This window comes from Pecten maximus, chromosome 14 (genome assembly GCF_902652985.1).
Source record: "Pecten maximus chromosome 14, xPecMax1.1, whole genome shotgun sequence".
Taxonomy (NCBI): domain Eukaryota; kingdom Metazoa; phylum Mollusca; class Bivalvia; order Pectinida; family Pectinidae; genus Pecten; species Pecten maximus.
The window spans coordinates 24235348-24259508 of record NC_047028.1 but is presented as its reverse complement, the minus strand read 5'-3'; the positions used below and the strand labels follow the sequence as shown (position 1 = coordinate 24259508).

The following is a 24161-nucleotide window of genomic DNA, read 5'->3' as shown; positions in this document are numbered from 1 at the left end:
CATACTTAAAACAATTTTTGCACCAGCATTTAAAGAAAGGACAACAACTCTTTATATAGTAAGCATTTTAATTGCTATATAGAGATACTTGCCTTAAGTTTTAAATAGAGGTACATACAGTGTTATTTCTCAAAAATCACTATACAGAAAATACAGTAGAAAACTAACAGCTAGCACATGTAGGCCCTTGCTATCTGACTGGGACTTCACTGAAATGATAGTCTTTATCAAAATAAGTGAGGAAGAACTTTGTACTACCTAAAGGATATCAGTTATATATACAACAGTGATGAATCTGTGTATCATTTAGTAGACATTTACTAGAATAACAGTTTAAAAGTAAAACTGAAAGATTTTTTTCTGTTAAATCTAGACTATTTTATCAAATCGTTTCAATGTGATGCCAATTAAGCTACAAAAGCTTACATCATCAAAATTTAAATTATTTGTGATTTTATCATTCTATACTATCAAAATACATCTTTGTAAAACAAAGCATAGTCATCAATTTATAGTTATCCTACTTAAATAAGCTTTAGCATCAAATGTATATAAAGGGCAGCAACTCTGTACCTAGCATAATTGCTATAGATATTTACAAACAAAATGTGGCAGTTGTAAGCAAGATACAAGGGCAATAACTCTGCAAAAGAGGGACATAAGATCTTCATTTAGTATACAACACTGTCATTTTTGGCACTTGTAGTCAATTAAGTAAGTTCCAAGATATTCTCTGGAATGTATGTGACAAAAGTGCTGTAGTTCAATAAACTGCATGTATACAAGTCTGACTTTATATCCAACTGACCATAAGCATTGGCCTATATCTTCATCCATTGTCCTACATATATGCTACTGAGTCAATGGGCCACAAACATGTTAGAATCTGTCCGAATATTTGGGTGTGTGTGTCATGATAACATAGTATGTTATTGTTGATAATTTAGATATATTTTTATTGCCTCCACATCTGATTTTATTAATGACAAATGAAATTGCCTTTCTGAAATATCACTGCTTTTTAAGTTTTCCACTTTGAAATAGGACAACAAAGACATCCAAACTGTTTCTGAATTCATTACATAATACTAATTGAGGATAATACTTCTGAAAGCGAAATATCAATGAGTGTGTAGCAATGATGGAAACAAGAACAGTTTAATTAATTCTGGAAAAAAAATAATCTTGTAGGCTTCAATGCACTATGCAAATTGTAAATGTCTCATGTATATTAATATATCAATTAAAGTCTTTAAATAATTCATCACTTATCTAACATATCTCATTTTGCCTGGTTAACCACTTTACCAGTTGATGTTCTGATGTATATAAATTGTATATTTGCATTAGTTTCAGTGCAGGCAATTTATAATAAGAGGGTTGTTTCTGAAAGGTAGAATTTGTGTCCTTTTCTAGGTGAGATATTTCATCTGGAGGATAAAGAGATAATTACCTATATGTAATTGTGGATCAAGATAGACTATCTTTAGGACATGTTTCAGGATGTTTATACAGGAATGTCAGAATTCCTCAGACATTCACATCCGATGAATGTAGAATTGTTACAGAAATTACAACTATTCTAAAGATGAAAACAATGTAATATTTATCAGTATATGAAATACTGACTTGAAGGAGATAATATTTGTGGATGTATAATGAAGATAAAAATATCAGTACATTATGATAATGTGAGAAACAAGTACACAAGTTATCAGCCAGACACTGTATATCCGCTGATAGCCTATATAATGGAGGAATGTCCTTGTCTGTATTCTCCAGGGATAACACACAGACACCACGAGTGACCAGACACCACGATTGACCAGACACAATGAGTGACCAGACACCATGAGTGACCAGACACCACGATTGACCAGACACCACGATTGACCAGACACAATGAGTGACCAGACACCATGAGTGACCAGACACCACCACGAGTGACCACAGACACCATGAGTGACCACACACCATGAGTGACCAGACACAATGAGTGACCACACACCATGAGTGACCAGAGACACCATGAGTGACCAGAGACACCACCAGGAGTGACCAGAGACACCATGAGTGACCAGACACCAGGAGTGACCAGACACCATGAGCGACCAGACACCACCAGGAGTGACCAGAGACACCATGAGTGACCAGACACCAGGAGTGACCAGAGACACCATGAGCGACCAGACACCACCAGGAGTGACCAGACACCATGAGTGACCAGACACCAGGAGTGACCACAGACACGAGTGACCACAGACACCACAAATGACCACAGACACCACCAATGACCACAGTCACCACCAATGACCAGACACCACCAATGACCAGACACCACCAATGACCACAGACACCACCAATGACCACAGTCACCACCAATGACCACAGTCACCACCAATGACCACAGACACCACCAATGACCACAGACACCACCAATGACCACAGACACCACCAATGACCACAGACACCACCAATGACCAGACACCACCAATGACCAGACACCACCAATAACCACAGACACCACCAATGACCAGACACCACCAATGACCACAGACACCACCAATGACCAGACACCACCAATGACCAGACACCACCAATGACCACAGACACCACCAATGACCAGACACCACCAATGACCAGACACCACCAATGACCACAGACACCACCAATGACCAGACACCACCAATGACCACAGACACCACCAATGACCACAGACACCACCAATGACCACAGACACCACCAATGACCACAGACACCACCAATGACCAGACACCACCAATGACCAGACACCACCAATAACCACAGACACCACCAATGACCACAGACACCACCAATGACCACAGACACCACCAATCACCTGAAAAAAATCCTTCCCAAATCACTAATTTTCTTCCCAAAATGAGTGAGAAAAAGCCCTGCTGCAGTAGAAACTGCCTTGAGAGGCCAATCCTTCTGTCATTACCCCAGAACCTTTCTAAGAGACTAACTTTCTGTCATAGTGGCCCTACAGTAAAACCTGCCATGAGAGACCTTATAACATTATTAGATAGAACCTCATAAGAAGGGACTGTCATGACTTAAAGCTGTCGACCTACAAACACATTGACTTTACTTACTGCACAAACAGTACTGTCTGGTTCAATATTCAATGACTGAAGATCACTACACTGTTATGTCTGCAATCATCAAGTTTATTAACAAGACCAACTGTATTATTGACTAATATGCCAACTTAACAACTAAGTATGTATTATGAAGTACTAAACCTGTTTTCATCTTTCTTTCCCTTTTTGCTTCCTTTTCTTCTGAATGTAAGAAATATGTCCGATTTCTTTTATTTCTTTTTTAAAGATGGTAGATTACGAATACCCTGGCATTTCAGATATGAACATTATCTGGTCTACCAAAAGAAATATCAAAACATTTATTACTTATCATCATGTATAATACATCTATGTCCATATATGGTCAATACACCTTACCTTAATTTTAACACGGACAGCATCCTGGCTAATTTTTTTGGGGGACGGATTGAATAATTCAGAATATTTAAGATTAGACAAAACTTTGCCTGATTAAGAACTTATCAACAATGTCCTTTAAGTATTTGACCATCTATTTAGTCATTAATCTCCCTCTGAAGTATGAAACAAGTTCACATTCCTTTGAAATAGTTTTTTCATTTTTGCATCATCACCAAGAATTTCACTTAACACTTTTATAAGATCCAACATCTTATCATTATGATAATTGACACAAAAACTATTCATAGTTATGTATATATGATTTATAACTCAATGGAGAAGGAAACTGTCTATAAATGACATATTGAATATGTGTACTGCCTATGACTAACTGTGTGGTTATAGGTTTATACATGGGATCAGATCATTCAAATCTTGAACAACTTTATACCAAATACATAAAATTTTAATTATTTCCTCTTAAACGTCAGAAATTCATGCAAAAGTCGGGTCATAAAACTGACAAGAATTGTGTAGAGATTAAAGAAAACTACCTACATTAATCAAAGCTTTAAATCTTAAGAGATTAAGAAAATATTTAAGGATGTAAAATTTAAAAAGTTGACAAAACATGGAGAGAATGTTGTTGACAATTCTAGGGAGCCTACACACTCATCAAACCACCATCGCCTCCTCCTCCTTCCTCAGGTATTTTCCTGTATGGTTCTATCAGACCAGTGGTGCTATGACAGTGGTGCTATGACAGTGGTGCCATGAGGGAATGCGTGGGTGGATTCTTGTCAGACTGATTCAAAACCTCAAAACCACAAGGGAGGGTATCTATACACACATACACAGATCCATAAATAAACGTACATGGGTGAAATCTCTACTGTAATTACCCAAGAGAGGGTGTATGTAATTTTAACATGATGATGTCATCCCTGTAGTCAATAGGGCGTGGTCAAATCTTTGTTTTCTGCAGGAAATAACATTATTCCTTGTTTCAGTTGAGAAAATAACACTATCAAACAAACTTAATCTTGAACTAAATGTGATATTAACTACCGAGCTGTTACCTCAGTCAAATTAATACCACTGATGGATTTTACTAGCCAATTTAATCTCTAAAGATTTTGGAATAATCCATAAAAGATGTACAGAAGCTTTATACAAGAAAACTTGATCAACAACTTTTGCAATATAATACACGTTAATATTATTCTAATCTTGTGATTCAATTTCCATTAATAGATTGTTTTTGAGTATCTTTTTGATAAAATCATATGTCAGGAATCATTTCCTTGTATAACATAAAATGCAATGTTTCAAAGATGGCTCAACAAAAGCCAAAACAAAATCAAATTTCAATACAAGTAAAAGCAATGATTTCAAAATCAAATTCGAAGAAAAACATCTTTCATCAGATAAATATGTAATTCATCCAAAATACATTAAATCAAACAATTTATATGAAGAATATTCTCTCTCAAAAAATATATTTGAATTCATAGTATGTACCTCTAAGCTTCTCTTGAACCTTGAATAGAAAAAAAGAAATAAAAGACCCCAAAAAACATCTACACGAATATTAAATTATCTTATGATTTAAAAATAATTCCATTTCCAACTGAGATTTTATATTCTATTAATGCAAGAGGAACAGTCGGAAAGATTACACAAAGTCATAAATATTTTACCTTATCATCTCCACTAAAATGATGCTATCTGTTTTGTTGGTATATGCTGCTGTTAATAGCCATTTTCAAATGTCACTCCAGATATTTTAATTTCCAAATGTATATTTTATTTTCAAACACACTGAAAAAAGCTCGAACAATTCACTTTAATCACAAAGCAAAACTGATCGTCCTAGAAGATAAGATAATATTGCACCAGACCTATCATATCTATCCGTAATAAGTCCAGGGCCTGAGGGGGGCCAACACAGTAGGGGGTAGACTTATTACAGGGCAAAAACACGAGTTGTTAGCATTCCGACTGAGCGGGCTTATTACCAGGCAAGGGCAGCAAGACAGTAAATTTATCACATAGGACATTTGTTAATATATAAATACCGTAGACGACCTAATAAGCACTAAGAGAGGTGCGCTTTATAATAAAACTATGTTCAGGGAAAAGCTTCCATATGAAATATGGCTGGGGAAAAAACATTTTTTTGTAACAGCTAAAACAATCTTGGTTGAAAGACTGAAGATTATATTAACAGATAAGTAAGGTAAGTTGTTTTTTTTATATGTTTCAATTAACACACACATCCTCTTTCCTGAATTAAGGTGGAGTGGCACGTACTTGTGCTTAATTATTTCGTCAAATAAAATTCTGATCAATAAACAATAAGTTCATAATTTATATTCATCGTGAATTACAAATAAGACTAAAATTTATGATGTCTGGGGTATAAAATATGTCAGTGCTTATTATAGGTAGGGGCGACGTCATAAAAATCAAAATGTTGGCACCAGCTAGCAGGCCTCTATACTACCACATGATCAAAACTACTTCATATCTGAAGAATATGTATCAACTTGCTCCCGAAAATATTGCATAACAAAATCTCTGAGGGGAACATCTTTGGTCCATTATCAACCAAACGTAATCATAAATGACACTTGATGTTTGATATATTACGGTGTTGGCAAACTGGACAACACACATCACACAACATCTTATTCTGTATTATCAAGATTTTACGATGTCTATTCATGAAATGTATAGGGATATTGGTGTTTATTGTAGTCTTTGTATGATATTACTGGGAGAAATGCCAACAATATTATAGATTTTTTTTTGATGGGCACGTGCACAAACAATTGATTTTCCACACATTCCAAGATAAAACTTGCAATACGATACTTTTGTTTGGTCTTTGTTCAAACTCATTTTCATTGAAATAAGCATGTCTTCTCTCATCAAGTACTGGAATTGGATAAATTTCCTGCTCATCATGGACAAATCAAAGGTATTCAACCTTGTCAAGGAAACACTGAGATAAGACATTTTTCATTTAGTTACTTCACCGACATATTTTTGGTAAATCTTCCGAAACATAAAAAATCTGTAACATGAACCAAAGAATTATTTGTTTTCACTCATAAAAGGTATCTCCCTCTCATCATTTCCAGACAGTGTAGAACATACAGTGATATATCAGAAACTTTTGACAATGACAGACATGTTTGGTATTGATAAAAATCCAAACAGAAACCAATTCTAAAAAGACTTTTCATCTACCCATTAATCATACTAGCATGAAGTTTTAAACTTAGAAGAACATGATGTAACAGAGGCTGAGATATAGACATCGACCATAAATATTTCGTGTGATTCTGAAAACAAACATCTCGGTAATCATTTGCTACATTCCCTTGTTTGTAAACAAACCTCTGCATGAAGGCCATTTGGAACACTAGCTATATTTTTTTAAAATTTGATGAACAGTTATCCAACCCCATCTAAAAGTTGGAACACTTTCATTGAAAACAATGAAAATAAAATAAAACAGTCTGTTTATATTAATCAAGATGCCAGGAGACCGGAATGTTTTGAGATATAACATGTAATAATCTATATATCCTTTCCAATGCACGGATAAAATTCCGAAATTGTCTCGTGAACATATGGATAGCTGTACGGACAGGATTTTCCCCTTAATTTGAAGTCATTGTCCTTTTCCTCGATATATTCTAATAAGGCATCAATTTTGGGAATATCTTCTTCTCCGACTTCAAAAAAATTTATTGTCAAGAAAATTTTATTATGGGAGCTAGATCATATGACTTTCTGATCTCAAATAATGCATCAGAAGATCTGGCCACAAAGAAATTTAATCATCAATAAATTAATCAATTTGTCAAAAGCTTGAAAATTTAATTAATAATGTTCAAATCCAGAAATACAATCTGGTTTTATAAGGTAATTCAGGTTGGTATTTTAGGAAGGCAGATTTTATTGTCAATTTCTGTACATTTAGGTATGGGACATTTGAAGGTCAATCCTTGGTAACATCATAACATTCCCTTCTAAATACATTAAGAAATATATCTAATCTGTATTCCATGCAGGTGGCTAGTTTTCTTACAAAGATTAACTTTTCCAAGTCACATTGACAACAAATGCACTGGCTACAACTGTAATTTGATGTATTAACTAACAAGGAATTTGTCAAGTCATGTTCCGATAAACTAATGACCTTTGAAAAGTTAATCTATGGTCTAAAAATATAAAGTGTTTTACAGTGTTAGGTATACAGGCCAAGTCTTGTGAAGGAATATTTAATATGCACACCCATGGCTAGTATTCAGCCCCAAATACTAAAATTTCAATTGCAAGTTGTAGAAGGACAAACTTAACCTTGAAATATATATCACATTACTGAATGTACAGTGTTTTTTCAGGCACAATGACACATATATATATATATTCTTACTAAGAAACTAGCTATTTTTTATACTATTGACACTCTATTTCTGACTTTTGCCCATTGGCAGTAGATAGAATGTACCCAGCACTAGTGCCAGTTTCTGGTGCCATTAACCTTCCAGAGAGTTTCCAGGGTTTCACCATTACATCACATCATTGTCAGTGATTTCTGTGTATATAATAAGCTAATCAGCCCTTCTGGCCAGGTGAGCTAAAATGATGTAGCTGGTCAATGAACCTACTCCTACTATTCAGTCGCCTTAGTATCACTGTCATGTTTTTGTTACAGAATGCAACTTCCTAAATAGACAAAGCCATAATATTATGTGGGAAGTATCAATTTTCAACAATGACATCATACATTCTAATTTGATTGCTTTGGTTTAAAATAATAATAAAATTTCAAATGATCCCTTATCACAGAATGTAGTCTATGTATAATGTGGATAAATTCAGCAAAAACACAATATTTACTATAGTAATATCAAAACAACTGTTTATCTGATAAATTAAACTGAATACTGAATTGAACCTTGATCATTGAAGGAGACAGTAAGTGTAATAGGAAACGCACAATAATTTGGCCAAATCATAAGTTGTTCACCTGAAGTTGTCCACCACCTGAAGGTTATTTCTGATGTACACGACTTAAGACCGTGCTCAGTACATGAGCCTGGCCACTGACCATTTGAAGGCAGTTCTCCAAGACAGAAAACAGTGACACTTTGTGGCCATGTTGATACAGTGGTCATACAGGTACTGCTTCTTATCGGCCACCAAACTCTCAAAAAGGTCAGAGGTTACACAGGAAAAACACCTTTCAATACGAATATCAACGTCACTCACTTTTACATTGATGTTCATAATATGATAGGCATGACGTAAGCTAAAGTAATGTGGTGACGTCTTTTGAACAGGTGTTACATGTTGGTAGGTAAAAAAAAGAAGATAATAGTAAGGATAACAATGGTGGCTGTTGACAATAGTCAAGATAACTGGTCATGGTGTGATCAGTGTATACAGGTACCTTGATCAGTGTATACAGGTATCTAAAAGGTATCTACAGTATAGCTGATATCTACGGTATAGCTATAGAGTTCAGATATCTTAGAGGTAGTACACAAAAGGTATGTAACTGTAAGTTACAGGTATTACAGTTACAGGTAAAATTGATACACACAATACACAGGTGATCAAACAGGTAACACCTGTGTACAGGTATACTGTAGTACACAATTAATGGTAGTATACAGGTATACTGTATTACACAATTAATAGTAGTATACAGGTAACACCTGTGTACAGGTATACTGTAGTACACAATTAATGGTAGTATACAGGTATACTGTATTACACAATTAATAGTAGTATACAGGTAACACCTGTGTACAGGTATACTGTAGTAAACAATTAATAGTAGTATACAATCATAGAGAATATACACAGGTAACACACAGGGAAAACAGGCAGTTAACTACACTGGTAGTTCAGAGGTCGACTGTCAGAAAACTGGTAGAAGACAGCAAGAATACATGCTTATAAATGATCAAGCTTCTAATTAATGAAGCAGGTTCTTAAATTTAAGACTTTGAGATAAAAAGTTGTTGACATGTCAAAAGAACTACAGTACTCCCATTTTCTTATTTAAAATTCTATGCATAGTATACAGAAATATTGCGCCTTCCCAAATATGATTTAAATCACTGAGTCCGATATCCTTTCTATACAGAATTCAACAGAAAGACTCGGTACATTATCCAATCTTCAGTAATGTATAAGAAGCTCTGATATTTTGTATAGAGGCTCAGGAAATCAGAATTTGAAAACGTCTCCGTCGTCATAACTTCAAAAGTTCAGTGACCTTTACATTAAATACCTAATAGAAGTGGGATTATACTGGGTGTCATAATACCACTGCCCGCTGATAACCTCAGCCATGGCTCTTTAATTTGGCTATTTGTAGGAAAACAAGATTGATTTCAATATATTTGTATTCTCATCACAAATATTTTATGATACCTGATGTGAATTCAATGCTGGTTTATACTGATGTCAGATGATATTTTTGTGTTGTCCTCACAATATTTACCATAGTAAAATTCAGAAAATTATGATGCAAGTTCATAACATCAACATTCATAACATCAAAGATGAATAATTCTGGATTATCGTCTATTTTACCATCAAAGGTAATCAGGTTGCTGCAATGTTCATTTTGATAGACAGATTTACCGTGTTTTCTTAAAAAAATAATTTACCCCAAACAAAAAACCTAATACTGAGAAAAAAATCTTTCAATCATATTTAGTTAATATATTAAGTCTTAGAAGCACCCTTGTTAGTTAGCCATTCATTCCAGCATTTTTTCTGAGTGGGTGTTAACTAAATCTTATCATTGCACCAACCTGGAACAAGAGTGAGGATGATTAAATGGGTGTGGCGGCTATTTAATCCAAAATCTACCCCGTACCTTTTAAGCACTTTAAACTACTCAACAGAAATAATTTTGAAACATGAAGCCTATTCTGAATTTGCCCCATTTTTTGTTTGGTAAAGGCAGGTTTGTCCCTTAATTAGGATTGGATTATCTGTTTATTCAGAAACTGTTTAAAGTTCCTGAATGTAAGCAGGAAAAGTACCAGTTAACCCAGCTGGTTTAGCCGATTCATTTAAAGTTATTAATACACAGAGGATAGTAACAGACTTGGATGACTGTGACTTCCCTCCTGGTTATATACAGAAGTAAACAAACCTGTGTAGGAATAAACAGACTGTTTATGAATCTATAATGATAACAGCTGATGGAAAATAAAGGTCAAGGTCAAAACCAAGTGGAAAATTTTTATTTTCAATATTTGTTAAAAAGCCAGGATAATAAATTTGAAAGAATTATTATTTCAGATTCAGGGGATCATTTACAACATGCAGTTTATTTGTAAATCATTTTTAACTACAAATATTGACTCTGATTGAAGTTTAATCAGATCTGGATATATTTTCACGCTGATGTTTAATCTCTACTAAAGTCCAGACAGGCCATTAACACTAGTTGTTTTGTCTATATTTATAGCTTGGCCCAGATGAAGGTCATCTGGAACACAACTGTGGAAAACTGGAAGCCTTTTTAATGGCCACTTTCCACTTGATTATATATATGTTGTCCATATTCGGAAATTTGTTTTTAAATGTTATTTTACCAAATAGACACTTCTGATTTTTCTGTTATACATGCTTATATACATGCATGCTGATCAACATCTCATGGACCTAATATTGTTTATACATTTTTATAGAAAAGTAAGATACAGCTGTATCAAAATCCCTACAGAGTCATAAAAGTTTAAGTCTGCTATCTAATGAGAACACATGCTCACCAATACGCTCAAAATCTTCAGATTCATAAAATTTTAAGTCTTGCTATCTAATAAGAATACATGTTCATCAATACCCTGTACTATCTCCATGAAATTTACCGTCTAAAAACTATAAACCAATACTGGATTCCTGTGTACATGTTTATGTAAGATAAGGTCGGACTCTTCACCTAGAGATTAGATAGTAATGTCACATTTTTATTAAAAATATTTTAATCTGGGTCAAAAATATGGCGACTAGAATATTGTAATGTAAATTAAACTCCAGGTTGAAATACCATACTTTCCAGTGCAAAACTTATAAGTTTACATTCTACATTCTGTACCCCGCCTCTCAATCCTAGTTAATGGCTTTCATATAGTTGGCACAGGTTGAATCTCAATGACATTCAGGTTGAATTGGCTTGTTCTGATAGTAATACACTGTATTCTTTTAAAATACAAAAAAATAAATTTACATAACTTATGTTAATTAGATTTGTGCATAAAGATAGTACATGAAAACAGTCTTTAACACAACAATTAAGATCAATATTTCTTTCATTTAAACATCTTCATATTAATTAATGATCAAGAATGGGTGATCAACAGTGGCTGGGAAAATATCCAAAATAACAAAGAAGTCCAAGGCTGTTGTGAATATTCAAGCAAGATAGAAAACGAACAAAATAAAACATGTTAAAAATAAAGCAAATAAAGTAAGCCCATCATCCCATTTTAACTGTCACAAATCTGTTTTATTTATTGATATATTTTCTGCAAAATGAAGCTCATGGGTGAAAATAAGCCTTTTATTGCAATAGAACATTTGGGACATCAAGCCCCGAGAGCTTGATTACCAGGCATGAACATTCTGCAATTAAAGACACACCAGCCATAGACCAAATTACCAGCCTAACTCTGATTAGTATCCATACTGGTTTTTCACAATCAGGTTTAAATGCAATGTTAAAATCTGAAATTAACTTGCTTTAGATTTAGTTAGGCAAAATAAATACATTGCAAGCCAAGCAACAGACTGATTTTTTTTTCAATTTTTTTTTTTTTAACTAGTCACAGGCAAACATAGTAAATGAGCACCAGTATAATTCACAAAACAGCGGTGTTGGGTGGATTAGATCAGGAGGTAGGGTGAATCCGTTGTTTGGGGGGATAACCATGTTAGTATCAACACACAGCAGAATCTACCTTACCTCATCCACATGTAGGGGTTCCGCACATTCTTAGTCTGGACACTGTAGTTTACAAAAACATTTCTTAATCATCACTAAACTGCATGATGAAGGATTGTGGGTTCTATATACATGGTGTTATGAATCTAATTCTGAAATAATCATTGGTTATATAACTGAATGGATGGTAGATATAAGTTTCTAATCTCCATCCATGGTTGTGAATCACCCAGTTTATACCTGAATTACCACCAGTGTACTATAACAGAGGAGATGACAGATATAAGTACATTTTCTAGTCCCCACCTCCCCCTCCCTTCATCGTTGTGTTTTATCCAGCTTCATAAGTGAAGTGTCTAATAAACTTGTGTATCTGTGCTGTTCATTGGTGAGCTGAATGTCTGACGGTAATAAAGAACTTGATCCTGGTCCTTCAATCGGTTCAATCATTCACTTGTCTAACAAATCGTGTGATACAAATGATGGGAAAGCAGCATTACTGAATGGTGTTGCACTTCTTAATGAGATGAAGCCATATAACATTCTTAATGATAATAAATGGCACTTTTAATATGACACAAAGGAAAATAAATAATACCATCAAGTGAACTTAAATGTATTGAATCTTTTTCTCTCACAGATTTAAACAATGCCAAACAACCATGCATAGAATTTTGCCCTAATGGCTATGCTGTGTACAATGTCGCACAAAAAATTGTCTTCAATATGGTGATGTTTCTTTCTGTTTAAATGACTATATTAACTTAAAATATCTTGCTGTGTACAATGTGACAATGTCACACACAAAAATTGTCTTCAATATGTTGATATTCCAGTAATATGTGTAGTATGCATGCACCAATTTCTAATACTTCAAGAGTTATGCCCCTTCTCTCTGAGTGTAGTTCAGATAGAGTTGTTTCCCTTTAGTCAAAGCATGCACCTCCTTCATTTCTTCAAAATCAATTTTAATCTGGTTTCTTGCAGTTAAAGTTAGATTTGAGTGGAAAAAGAAAAAAATATGGAGTATTTTAAAACATATCGGCTTAAATATTCCATTTACCTGGTACTTATCCGATAAAAATGCTGCAAGTTTCAGATAAAATTCCTTTTGTAACGGGCCAGTTCAATCCAGATCATATTTACCAGGAAGACAAAATGATGTCAATTGATTACTCATACACATCCTGACCGCTGATAAGTTTCGATGAAATAAATCTGATTTAATCAATTTGATAATACATCAATTCAAGTAAATTTCATATCAACAGAAAAAGAAACAATCACTTAATTAAATCATAAAATATCATGCTTCATTTCAAAATTGAGGTCTATTAGTTATTAGGCATTTGTCCAGTCCAAACCATCAACTGGACAACAAAATATCACAAGACAGCCTGACCTGTCAACTTAACAGCAGAGCTCCTTGATTATATGTGTATTATATAATTACTGTCTGGGGATTCAGTCAACAAAATTGCTGTCTTTATACAACAAGTAATGCTGATAAGATATGTTCTTGATCATTGAAGTAGATCACCATAATAATGCACATGTTTATTTTTTTCCTGGAGTTGTTTCTCTTGCACTATACATTATTGCATGGGAGAGTAGTATTAGGTACAGACATACTAGCGACGAGCAGGAAATGGAAATATTAAATATTAATAAATTACTGACTGGGAGGTTAATAGTATTTGAGATATTAAACAAATCTCTGTGTAGAGTTATGAATCATTTATACGAACTGAAATGTAAAGAAAGCCTGTTGATCATTCAAACACAGGAAAATATGGATCAATACACCACTAAATCTCCAAATCATCCAAACTTACACAAATAAAAAATCTGAACTGACAAACTAATAGTTGAGTATATATCTACAGAATATCTTTGCTTCATCAAGAGTTGTCAGAAGATGCCATATTGGGTTGAAATTCAGAATTTAAATTTACAGTCAAGGTCCACAAATGTAGAACCAATCCAATGGTCTTGTCACAAGTACACACATGATGAATACCTAAGCTGTATCTGAATTAGATTGATCAAACTCTACCGTAGCTGTCTAGGGGTGCCATTGAGGAAATACAGCAAACTGGACTTTATCCTGACAAACTGAAAATAATTTTCTTGTACAAAATATAACTTTCAGAAATCATTCAAAGACAGAAATAATATGCAGTTGATGAGATATAGTGATGTTGACTTTTAAGAAATAATTCTGTTGTATGTAAATTGTATGGTACAATATTATCCTATATGTGTGTATTGAAAAGAACCAGGTAACAGGTGCTCATAAAAAAAAAAAAAAAAAAAATCCTGGCTAGATTTTTGAATTTTCTGAGAGCAATGGACTTAAACGGGAACAAAGGCTTATATTGTTGGTTTATATCTTTCATGAATAAAACTAGTTTATCAGTTATCAGATTTTGTTGCTTGGAGTAAATAGCAAAGAACACTTATAACTGTTTTTAAAACAACTGTAATACTAACTCAAAATCATTAAAAAAGGAAAAATACAATTTTGCAAAGAGACCTTAAAAATATTACAATGACAATAAGACCAGGTGTTCCGGAAGGGAAAGCACCTGCTGCTTCATAAATGACACCTGCCACACAAATCTAGGTAAAATCCTGGTTAAGTCACATTTTCAAAATAGTCTAGGCTGGTGACAAGAGAACCACTGGGTATATCAGCAAGCATCAAACACGTCTGACCTCATATTGTTCCAGGACAAATAATATTTCCAAGGCTTTCCTATGTCATTTCCACGCTTCTATCCAAGTTATATATTACATAATTTATGCCATTCCTTTGAGCGACATAACATCACCTAGCAATCATCACTAAACTTTGTTGTCTTCAACCAGACCTCTAGTTAATCTGTATTCAATTAGTACCCCACAAAATATATGTAATTAAATCATGTTTTCATATGTATTAATTGCATCATGACATCCCATGAATTAGGGAGCAAACATCTTCAACAGACCTCTGTTGCTTGTAACATGTAAAGGGGCATAACTCTTACATTTAAGATTTCAGTGAAAAGTTACCATCGCACCAGTGTTACTGTTATACATCCGATCAGTTATGTTTACATTTGTTCTGAGTTATATAGCAGGTCACTATTATGTGACAGTTGTAGATATACCACTGTCATATCAAAGCACATTATTTAAACGTGACAAGGGCGATCAGTGAGTACACACTCTGTGTGCTCCTGACAACAGAGGTCAGGAGACTTAAAATTAACATCAGTTGACCTTATAGAAGGTTATTTCTTTAAAAATCTTTTAAAACTTTCCAATATACAATGCCAAACTAAACTTCAGGGGGAAACCAGGACAATATTTTCAATTTCAACATTGGCAAAACACTAATTTAATATGGAAACTTTCCAAATTTATGACATACAGCTAAGCTAAATGGTATCTGTATTTGTAGTCCTGATTTAAGGACTGTTTGCAAGAACTAAAGCCTGGTATTTGATTTTTCAACAGTTAGTTTAAAATTTTATTATCAGCTTCACAAATTAAAACACATTGCATCATTAATCAGAACTTTTCAGACGTATTATATACGCACCAGTGTCTACAAGTAGCTACATTTTTAAAACGATTTTAAAACATATCACCTCTTCTAGATATTATCAGTGTAATTAAGGTTACGTGCTATGGGTAGAAATAGTGTTAAGTGAAGAATTCATCTGATCCCAACTATATAATTGTCAATTTTAGTATTCATGACTTATACAGCTCACTGGGCCGTGTTGAAATAAATAAATATACTTCACAAAATTGTAGAGTCATGCCCTGATAATGAAATGAGTCAGATGTACATTTATATATGTTTTCTTATACACGAAATATTTTTTATAAAACATTGTGGGAAGGATCACTAAGAGGGGTTGGAGGCACAACGTTCCTGGATGTCGTTTGTAAGGGGTTAATTCTGGAGGACAACATGGATACCAATGGTATACAGTCCATAAATGTGCGGACAACGTGTCAGTGTCTTCTGATGTATTGTCTACATATTTTTTGGATGATCTCTCGAAAACATGATTTTACGAATGTTGATTTAGAAATGATTTTAAATTTGCAAATGATAGCTAATAAATTAATAGACTTCGCAAGACTCCTATATCAGTATCTGATAGCTTGACCACCATTCCAAGGTCTTATTTTCATACAAATAATCCTGGAGGATTTTTATCCACGATTGACTCTCCTGGCTTGTGAATGCGCAAAAATAAATCCCACGCAAAATATAAGTGACCTACAGTAATATGTACGAATACCAATTAATCTACAAATGAGAGCAAGGCCCGGAGCTATGATAAAATGCATAATCACAGATATAATAGCAGACATAGTCAATATATTTTATATTTTTAAACAAGTTGTACAAAATACAGCTATTGTAAACATAGCTTTGACATTTTTCAGATTTATGTACTTTCATGACGGGGAACTAATTATATGGACTATGTATACGTACTTACACAGCGTTCTGATTGTGGTCAAGTATTGATGGCATCTTGTTTTGTTGAACAGACAGTCGTCGACTAAAGGCACAATAGTAATAAACCAACACGTAATCCCTGGGAGATAAACTCGAGTCACTCTGGGGCCAGGTTTGTTCAGGGTGGAAATGTTGATCCTGGTGGCTCACCGTCCAAAACCCTGCCCCCGGAGGTGTGGGCAACATTTCCTGGGGGAGAGGGGACAACTGGTGGCCGGAATCAAAAGGCCACTGGAATTCTTGTAGAGATGTTGGGGAGTTTCCTCTAGATAGGTTTGTTTGTTCATTATAAAGCGACAGGTGTTGAGAATGAGATTCGTCGGGACTTTCGTCATTGTCTTGATTCTCCGCTACATTCGACATTTCAGAATCTGTCATTCTCCAGCATATATACTGACAAGTTCAATGAAGAAAAGCCAGGTATTATTTCACATCTCCATCATGTTTTAATCCCCTGTGTCTATAAATTCAAATTCAACAAAAGTTTATCTGTTAAAATTGATTCTATAAACTGAGCTCATCGAGCAATATGGTTACGATCAATTTCAGAAAAGTTGAAGATATGTCTTGATTCAAACTGCAGGAAACTTTCACACGTAACTCAAATGCATGTGACATCTCTTTTAACACAGAATTGTGAATGTCAGACGGTTGATACAGGTATGACACTAATGTAGTATTTCTGCATCATATCTACTCCTGACACCTGGACATCCAAGTATTATAATCACATCCATCAAAACTGGACCAAACATATAGCCAGCCGTTCAATTTGCTTAAAATAGAATTTTAGTGTGATTCAGTCAGGTGTAATGTAGGTAAATATCTCAAATTAATCCACCTGTGTTTCTTAAAATAACCTCCGAAAACCACACAAAGGATATCTAACCTCAGAAAACCACACAAAGGATATCTTGCATTTTTTCGCATTTGATCCAACCACAATCACAGCCATCAATGCACATGTCAGTTTTGACATACATCCTCAATATTGAATTTAACCGGTTTTGTTTCGTAACAATTTACATATTATCCAGTTGTCTCAAATCCAAGATAGAATCAGCAAGCTTTCCGTGAATATTATGCCTTTAACCATCAATTTTTTCCTATACAATACAATCACATTTAATTGATTGTAGTATCTGGTTTTCACCTGTTGTCATATAAACACAGTATCCAGTGTCCTACACCAAGCTGTTTACATACAGAAACGTCCAGCAGTGACTCAAACAAATCCCTGGAATGTCCCGACAGGTATAAGTAATCTAGGCTGACCTCTGTATGTTTTATGGATGTAGACCGACCTCACATTAAGAATTTTATATATAAGTTCCCACAGACATCATCATTGAGTGTGATATGGGCTATCAGGCAATACCTGAGGCACTGACTCTGTGACTCAATATTGACCATAGGTGCAATAAGTCACATGTAGTTATATCAGTTCTTGACCACTCGATCAGTCACCGTACAAAACTCGAAACATCAAATTCTGTGTCGGAAGAGTTGTGCTCAATCAAATACGTTGCATTGCTAGCTAGCACAGTTTAGTACAACTAAGTACAAAATAGGTTATTTTTCACCCTTTTGACGGCCAGAAAGGTTCAGATTACCCTGGGGTCCATTATGATGTAGGTTAACATTTTATATACAGCCCTCAGGAAAATATCACAACAACTGTAGCTGATGTTTCTAATGCCTTAATATAACTGATGCAAACTATACATAAATTTGCATATTATATTGAAATTAAAAAACTTTCTGAATTAAAGCCCATATAGACAAATTCACTGTATATTTCCATATGAAAGTTCACTGATCCCGGTAGTCAGTTTACAGATAACTTTTAAGTTCATAACACACGCTTTTTGTAGTACAACCTATCCAATGTAGAGAACTGAACAACTTCGACAAGATCAGACCAGGTTGTCATATGATGCAAGATAATCCATCCTCTGGCATTAAGTGTAGTGGCTGGGAACAGGACTGTTTTGCGTCACAGTTAACCTATCTGGCTGTATCCTTGCTAAACTTAGTCATGACGCAGGCATTACAAACACAGTATATATCCTTACAACATTGACATTTTCCGCCAACCACACATTTGTCGATGAAGTTTTTCCTCCTTGATTTCAGAATCAGCTGTTAGCTATATGACGTCCGATTATCCAGGTAATGACTTGTAAACAGAGACAGTTAATTCCTCAATGTAAATCCTGCTATCCACCAACTGATACCAGTATGAAGAACTGGACAGGATTCCGTGTTATGACATGTGACAAACAATAGTGTTGACTTCACTGTTGTACAAACCTCTGACATAACCAGTCCATACCAGATCAGTGTCTGGCCCATTTAAACTAGTGACAGTTCATTAGTTACCTTGTATCAAACAACAGGTGCTATGACTTATTACCACACACCATATTATACCTGTGATGACAAGTTGGGCTTGTATTTGGACAAGGTTTTGGATCCAGGACAAAGCTTAGAGAACACAGACAGGACTTTGCAACCATTGAATAATATAATCATCCCCTTTATGAAACAAAACTGATTACGAGTATATAATTAAATTGATTTTTCTTACTTCTGTTTGGGCACCTGAAAAATCGTTCCAAAAGGTTTATAATGATTAATTTGTACAATCCCTAAATGAAGTTTACTTTTTATTCAGAAAGTGTTCTTGGATGGCAATTGTCTTTTAAAAACTTGTTCAAGACAAAATATAATTTTGATTAAACAGTTTAAAAAAACCTAGGAGTTCCTGATAAATGAAGGTGCATGGTGGAAAGCATGGATTTTCTTTCTTAATTTGCAAATAATTATAAAAGTACCTTTTTTGTTTCCAATATTAATGATATCTCATAATTAACTTCAAGTTTTCTTTTTGTGCTTTAATCCCTCTTATTCAGATTTAAACATACAAGGTATATCATAGCATACGGTATTCAGATTTCTGTCCAACATTGGTGACACAATTTTTGATTACTCATGAATGCTGTAAACAGGGAATGAATTAGTGACATCTTGATTCATTATAAGTGTTTTCCAATTAATTGAAATAATCAAAATAAACCTTTCTTGCAATATAATTATAATAATTAAAAGCGGAAATTAAAAATTCAGCTGACCAAGAATGTACCCAACTGCATTGATATGATTTTTCCGGTCTGTTTCGCCTCAGTAGACCTGTGACCTCCAGATGACCTCCACGTGACCCTATTTTAACCCTTCCTTGTATATCTTTCACTAAGTAAGCTGTCTGGTTATTGACGTAAAAATCACCATTGACTGAGGTTGTAAAGTCCTGAAGGGGATTTTTCTAACAGCGCTAAATCAAAATAGCCTGTTTGATTTGATCAAATTAAACCACACAGTAAATGTCCTTCCACAGACGGATTGTAAAGAAAAGGGATATTGATAACGTGCGTAATAATGGAATACACAAATGAAGGAAATGCAAGTGTATAATTACACCCAAAACAAACAGTTTCCCTGCATGGACTCTAGCTCATATTCAAATAAGAATACACCACAGACCACAAATTGATACATTACATAAAGAAAAAAGGATTTCTTAGATTTTTCAAAAAGTTCCATTTGATTATAATGACTACTGTGTAATTGTCTCCTCTATATACCAACTACTAATTAACGGGTGGATTTTACACTTTGCATTTCAAACTCACAGTAAATATATTGGATTTTACAGTTTACATTTCAAACTCAAAGTATATATAGTTTCTATTACAAAGTTTCTTGTTACGAAGTGATCCAAGTTAAATCTTCCATGTTAAAACCATCTTTGGAATGTGTAATGTTTCGATTCTATGACACTCAACTACAAAAATGACTTAAATAGGCTGCATCAATTAAATTGACACGAAAATTGGTGATTTTTTTTTGACATTGTAAACCAACAATAATTTCTTTAAAATGTTTTACAAATCTATGAACAGGCAAGAGGAATAGTTTGTATTTAGTTGTAATTTGCTTATATTTAGAAAGAGGAAATACATTTGGTATTTCAGCACAGCAGGAAATCCCACCACAAATATTTGAAGGTATGATATATAGACACAGACAGATTTCTAGACGGAAGCAGACAACAAGTAGAATAAATGATATGTCCAAATCTCGAGATCAATTTCTACAGCAAAGTTTCGATCAGATGTGTGTTCTGAAATACAATTACATGATATTTCAGAAGGATTTTTTTGCTCATCATTTTCCTGGTACATGTATATATTTTTGTCAATGCAATGTTAAATTAAATCTGTTTCATTCAGCTTTTTTGATAAAACTCATCATTTGTCTTGGCATGCAGGTCTCGCACCAAATACTACTGCACCAGTGTATATATATTGGAGGTGCAGCTACAACTATCAAGATCAATAAAACTTTGAATCTTGGTGAATTTCCAGTGAAAGAGACAGTACAGCATTCCTTTCCCACAAGTGTACACAGCTTTAGTTTTGTACCACGTAAATCATTACATTTGAACCCAATATTACTAGTGAATAAGAGCTGTACACAGCCTTAGTTTTGTACCATGTAAATCATTACATTTGAACCATATATTACTAGTGAATTAAGCTGTACACAGCCTTAGTTTTGTACCACGTAAATCATTACATTTGAACCCAATATTACTAGTGAATAAAGCTGTACACAGCCTTAGTTTTGCACCATGTAAATCATTACATTTGAACCCAATATTACTAGTGAATAAAGCTGTACACAGCCTTAGTTTTGTACCACGTAAATCATTACATTTGAACCCAATATTACTAGTGAATAAGGCTGTACACAAAGCTTTAGTTTTGTACCACGTAAATCATTACATTTGAACCCAATATTACTAGTGAATAAGAGCTGTACACAGCCTTAGTTTTGTACCACGTAAATCATTACATTTGAACCCAATATTACTAGTGAATAAGAGCTGTACACAGCCTTAGTTTTGTACCATGTAAATCATTACATTTGAACCCAATTACTAGTGAATAAGAGCTGTACACAGCCTTAGTTTTGTACCATGTAAATCATTACATTTGAATCCATATTATTTGTGAATCATTACATACCTAGTAAGAGCTCTACACAGCCTTAGTTTCACACAACGTAAACCATTAAGTTTGAGCCCATATTGAAGATGCAATGGTGTATGTTTTTCTGATAGCAAGACATCTGATGTATGGATCTTTATGATTACAAGACACCTGGTGGTGTATACGTATGTGTTTCTGATTACAAGACACTTGGTGGTGTATGTGTTTCTGATTACAAGACACTTGGTGGTTTATGTGTTTCTGATTACAAGACACTTGGAGGTTTATGTGTTTCTGATTACAAGACACTTGGTGGTGTATGTGTTTCTGATTACAAGACACTTGGTGGTGAATGTGTTTCTGATTACAAGACACTTGGTGGTGTATGTGTTTCTGATTACAAGACACTTGGTGGTTTATGTGTTTCTGATTACAAGACAATTGGTGGTGTATGTGTTTCTGATTACAAGACACTTGGTGGTTATGTGTTTCTGATTACAAGACACTTGGTGGTTTATGTGTTTCTGATTACAAGACAATTGGTGGTGTATGTGTTTCTGATTACAAGACACTTGGTGGTGTATGTGTTTCTGATTACAAGACACTTGGTGTTTGAGTTTCTGATTACAAGACACTTGGTGGTGTATGTGTTTCTGATTACAAGACACTTGGTGGTGTATGTGTTTCTGATTACAAGACACTTGGTGGTTTATGTGTTTCTGATTACAAGACACTTGGTGGTGTATGTGTTTCTGATTACAAGACACTTGGTGAATGAGTTACTGATTACAAGACACTTGGTGGTGTATGTGTTTCTGATTACAAGACACTTGGTGGTGTATGTGTATCTGATTACAAGACACTTGGTGGTGTATGTGTTTCTGATTACAAGACACTTGGTGGTGTATGTGTATCTGATTACAAGACACTTGGTGTATGTGTTTCTGATTACAAGACACTTGGTGGTGTATGTGTATCTGATTACAAGACACTTGGTGGTGTATGTGTTTCTGATTACAAGACACTTGGTGGTTTATGTGTTTCTGATTACAAGACACTTGGTGGTGTATGTGTTTCTGATTACAAGACACTTGGTGGTGTATGTGTATCTGATTACAAGACACTTGGTGGTGTATGTGTTTCTGATTACAAGACACTTGGTGGTTTATGTGTTTCTGATTACAAGACACTTGGTGGTGTATGTGTTTCTGATTACAAGACACTTGGTGGTTTATGTGTTTCTGATTACAAGACACTTGGTGGTGTATGTGTTTCTGATTACAAGACACTTGGTGGTGTATGTGTTTCTGATTACAAGACACTTGGTGTATGAGTTTCTGATTACAAGACACTTGGTGGTGTATGTGTTTCTGATTACAAGACACTTGGTGGTGTATGTGTTTCTGATTACAAGACACTTGGTGGTGTATGTGTTTCTGATTACAAGACACTTGGTGTATGAGTTTCTGATTACAAGACACTTGGTGGTGTATGTGTTTCTGATTACAAGACACTTGGTGGTGTATGTGTTTCTGATTACAAGACACTTGGTGTATGTGTTTCTGATTACAAGACACTTGGTGGTGTATGTGTTTCTGATTACAAGACACTTGGTGTATGAGTTTCTGATTACAAGACACTTGGTGGTTTATGTGTTTCTGATTACAAGACACTTGGTGGTGTATGTGTTTCTGATTACAAGACACTTGGTGAATGAGTTACTGATTACAAGACACTTGGTGGTGTATGTGTTTCTGATTACAAGACACTTGGTGGTGTATGTGTTTCTGATTACAAGACACTTGGTGTATGAGTTTCTGATTACAAGACACTTGGTGGTGTATGTGTTTCTGATTACAAGACACTTGGTGGTGTATGTGTTTCTGATTACAAGACACTTGGTGTATGTGTTTCTGATTACAAGACACTTGGTGGTGTATGTGTTTCTGATTACAAGACACTTGGTGGTGTATGTGTTTCTGATTACAAGACACTTGGTGGTGTATGAGTTTCTGATTACAAGACACTTGGTGGTGTATGTGTTTCTGATTACAAGACACTTGGTGGTGTATGTGTTTCTGATTACAAGACACTTGGTGTATGAGTTTCTGATTACAAGACAC

At 34.6% G+C, this 24161-nt stretch overlaps 1 protein-coding gene across 2 annotated transcripts in view; it reads right to left on the bottom strand.

The window, feature by feature from the left end:
• Positions 1-24161, bottom strand: part of LOC117342921 (TSC22 domain family protein 1-like) — a 65397-nt gene that overhangs the window by 26290 nt on the left and 14946 nt on the right. The window contains exon 2 of one of the 2 annotated variants that reach the window (XM_033905221.1): positions 12478-12519. The exons of the other annotated variant lie outside the window; for it this stretch is intronic. Coding sequence (XP_033761112.1) covers positions 12478-12519 — 42 coding nt within the window. The remainder of the gene's footprint in view (positions 1-12477; positions 12520-24161) is intronic. 2 annotated transcript variants of the gene reach the window in all.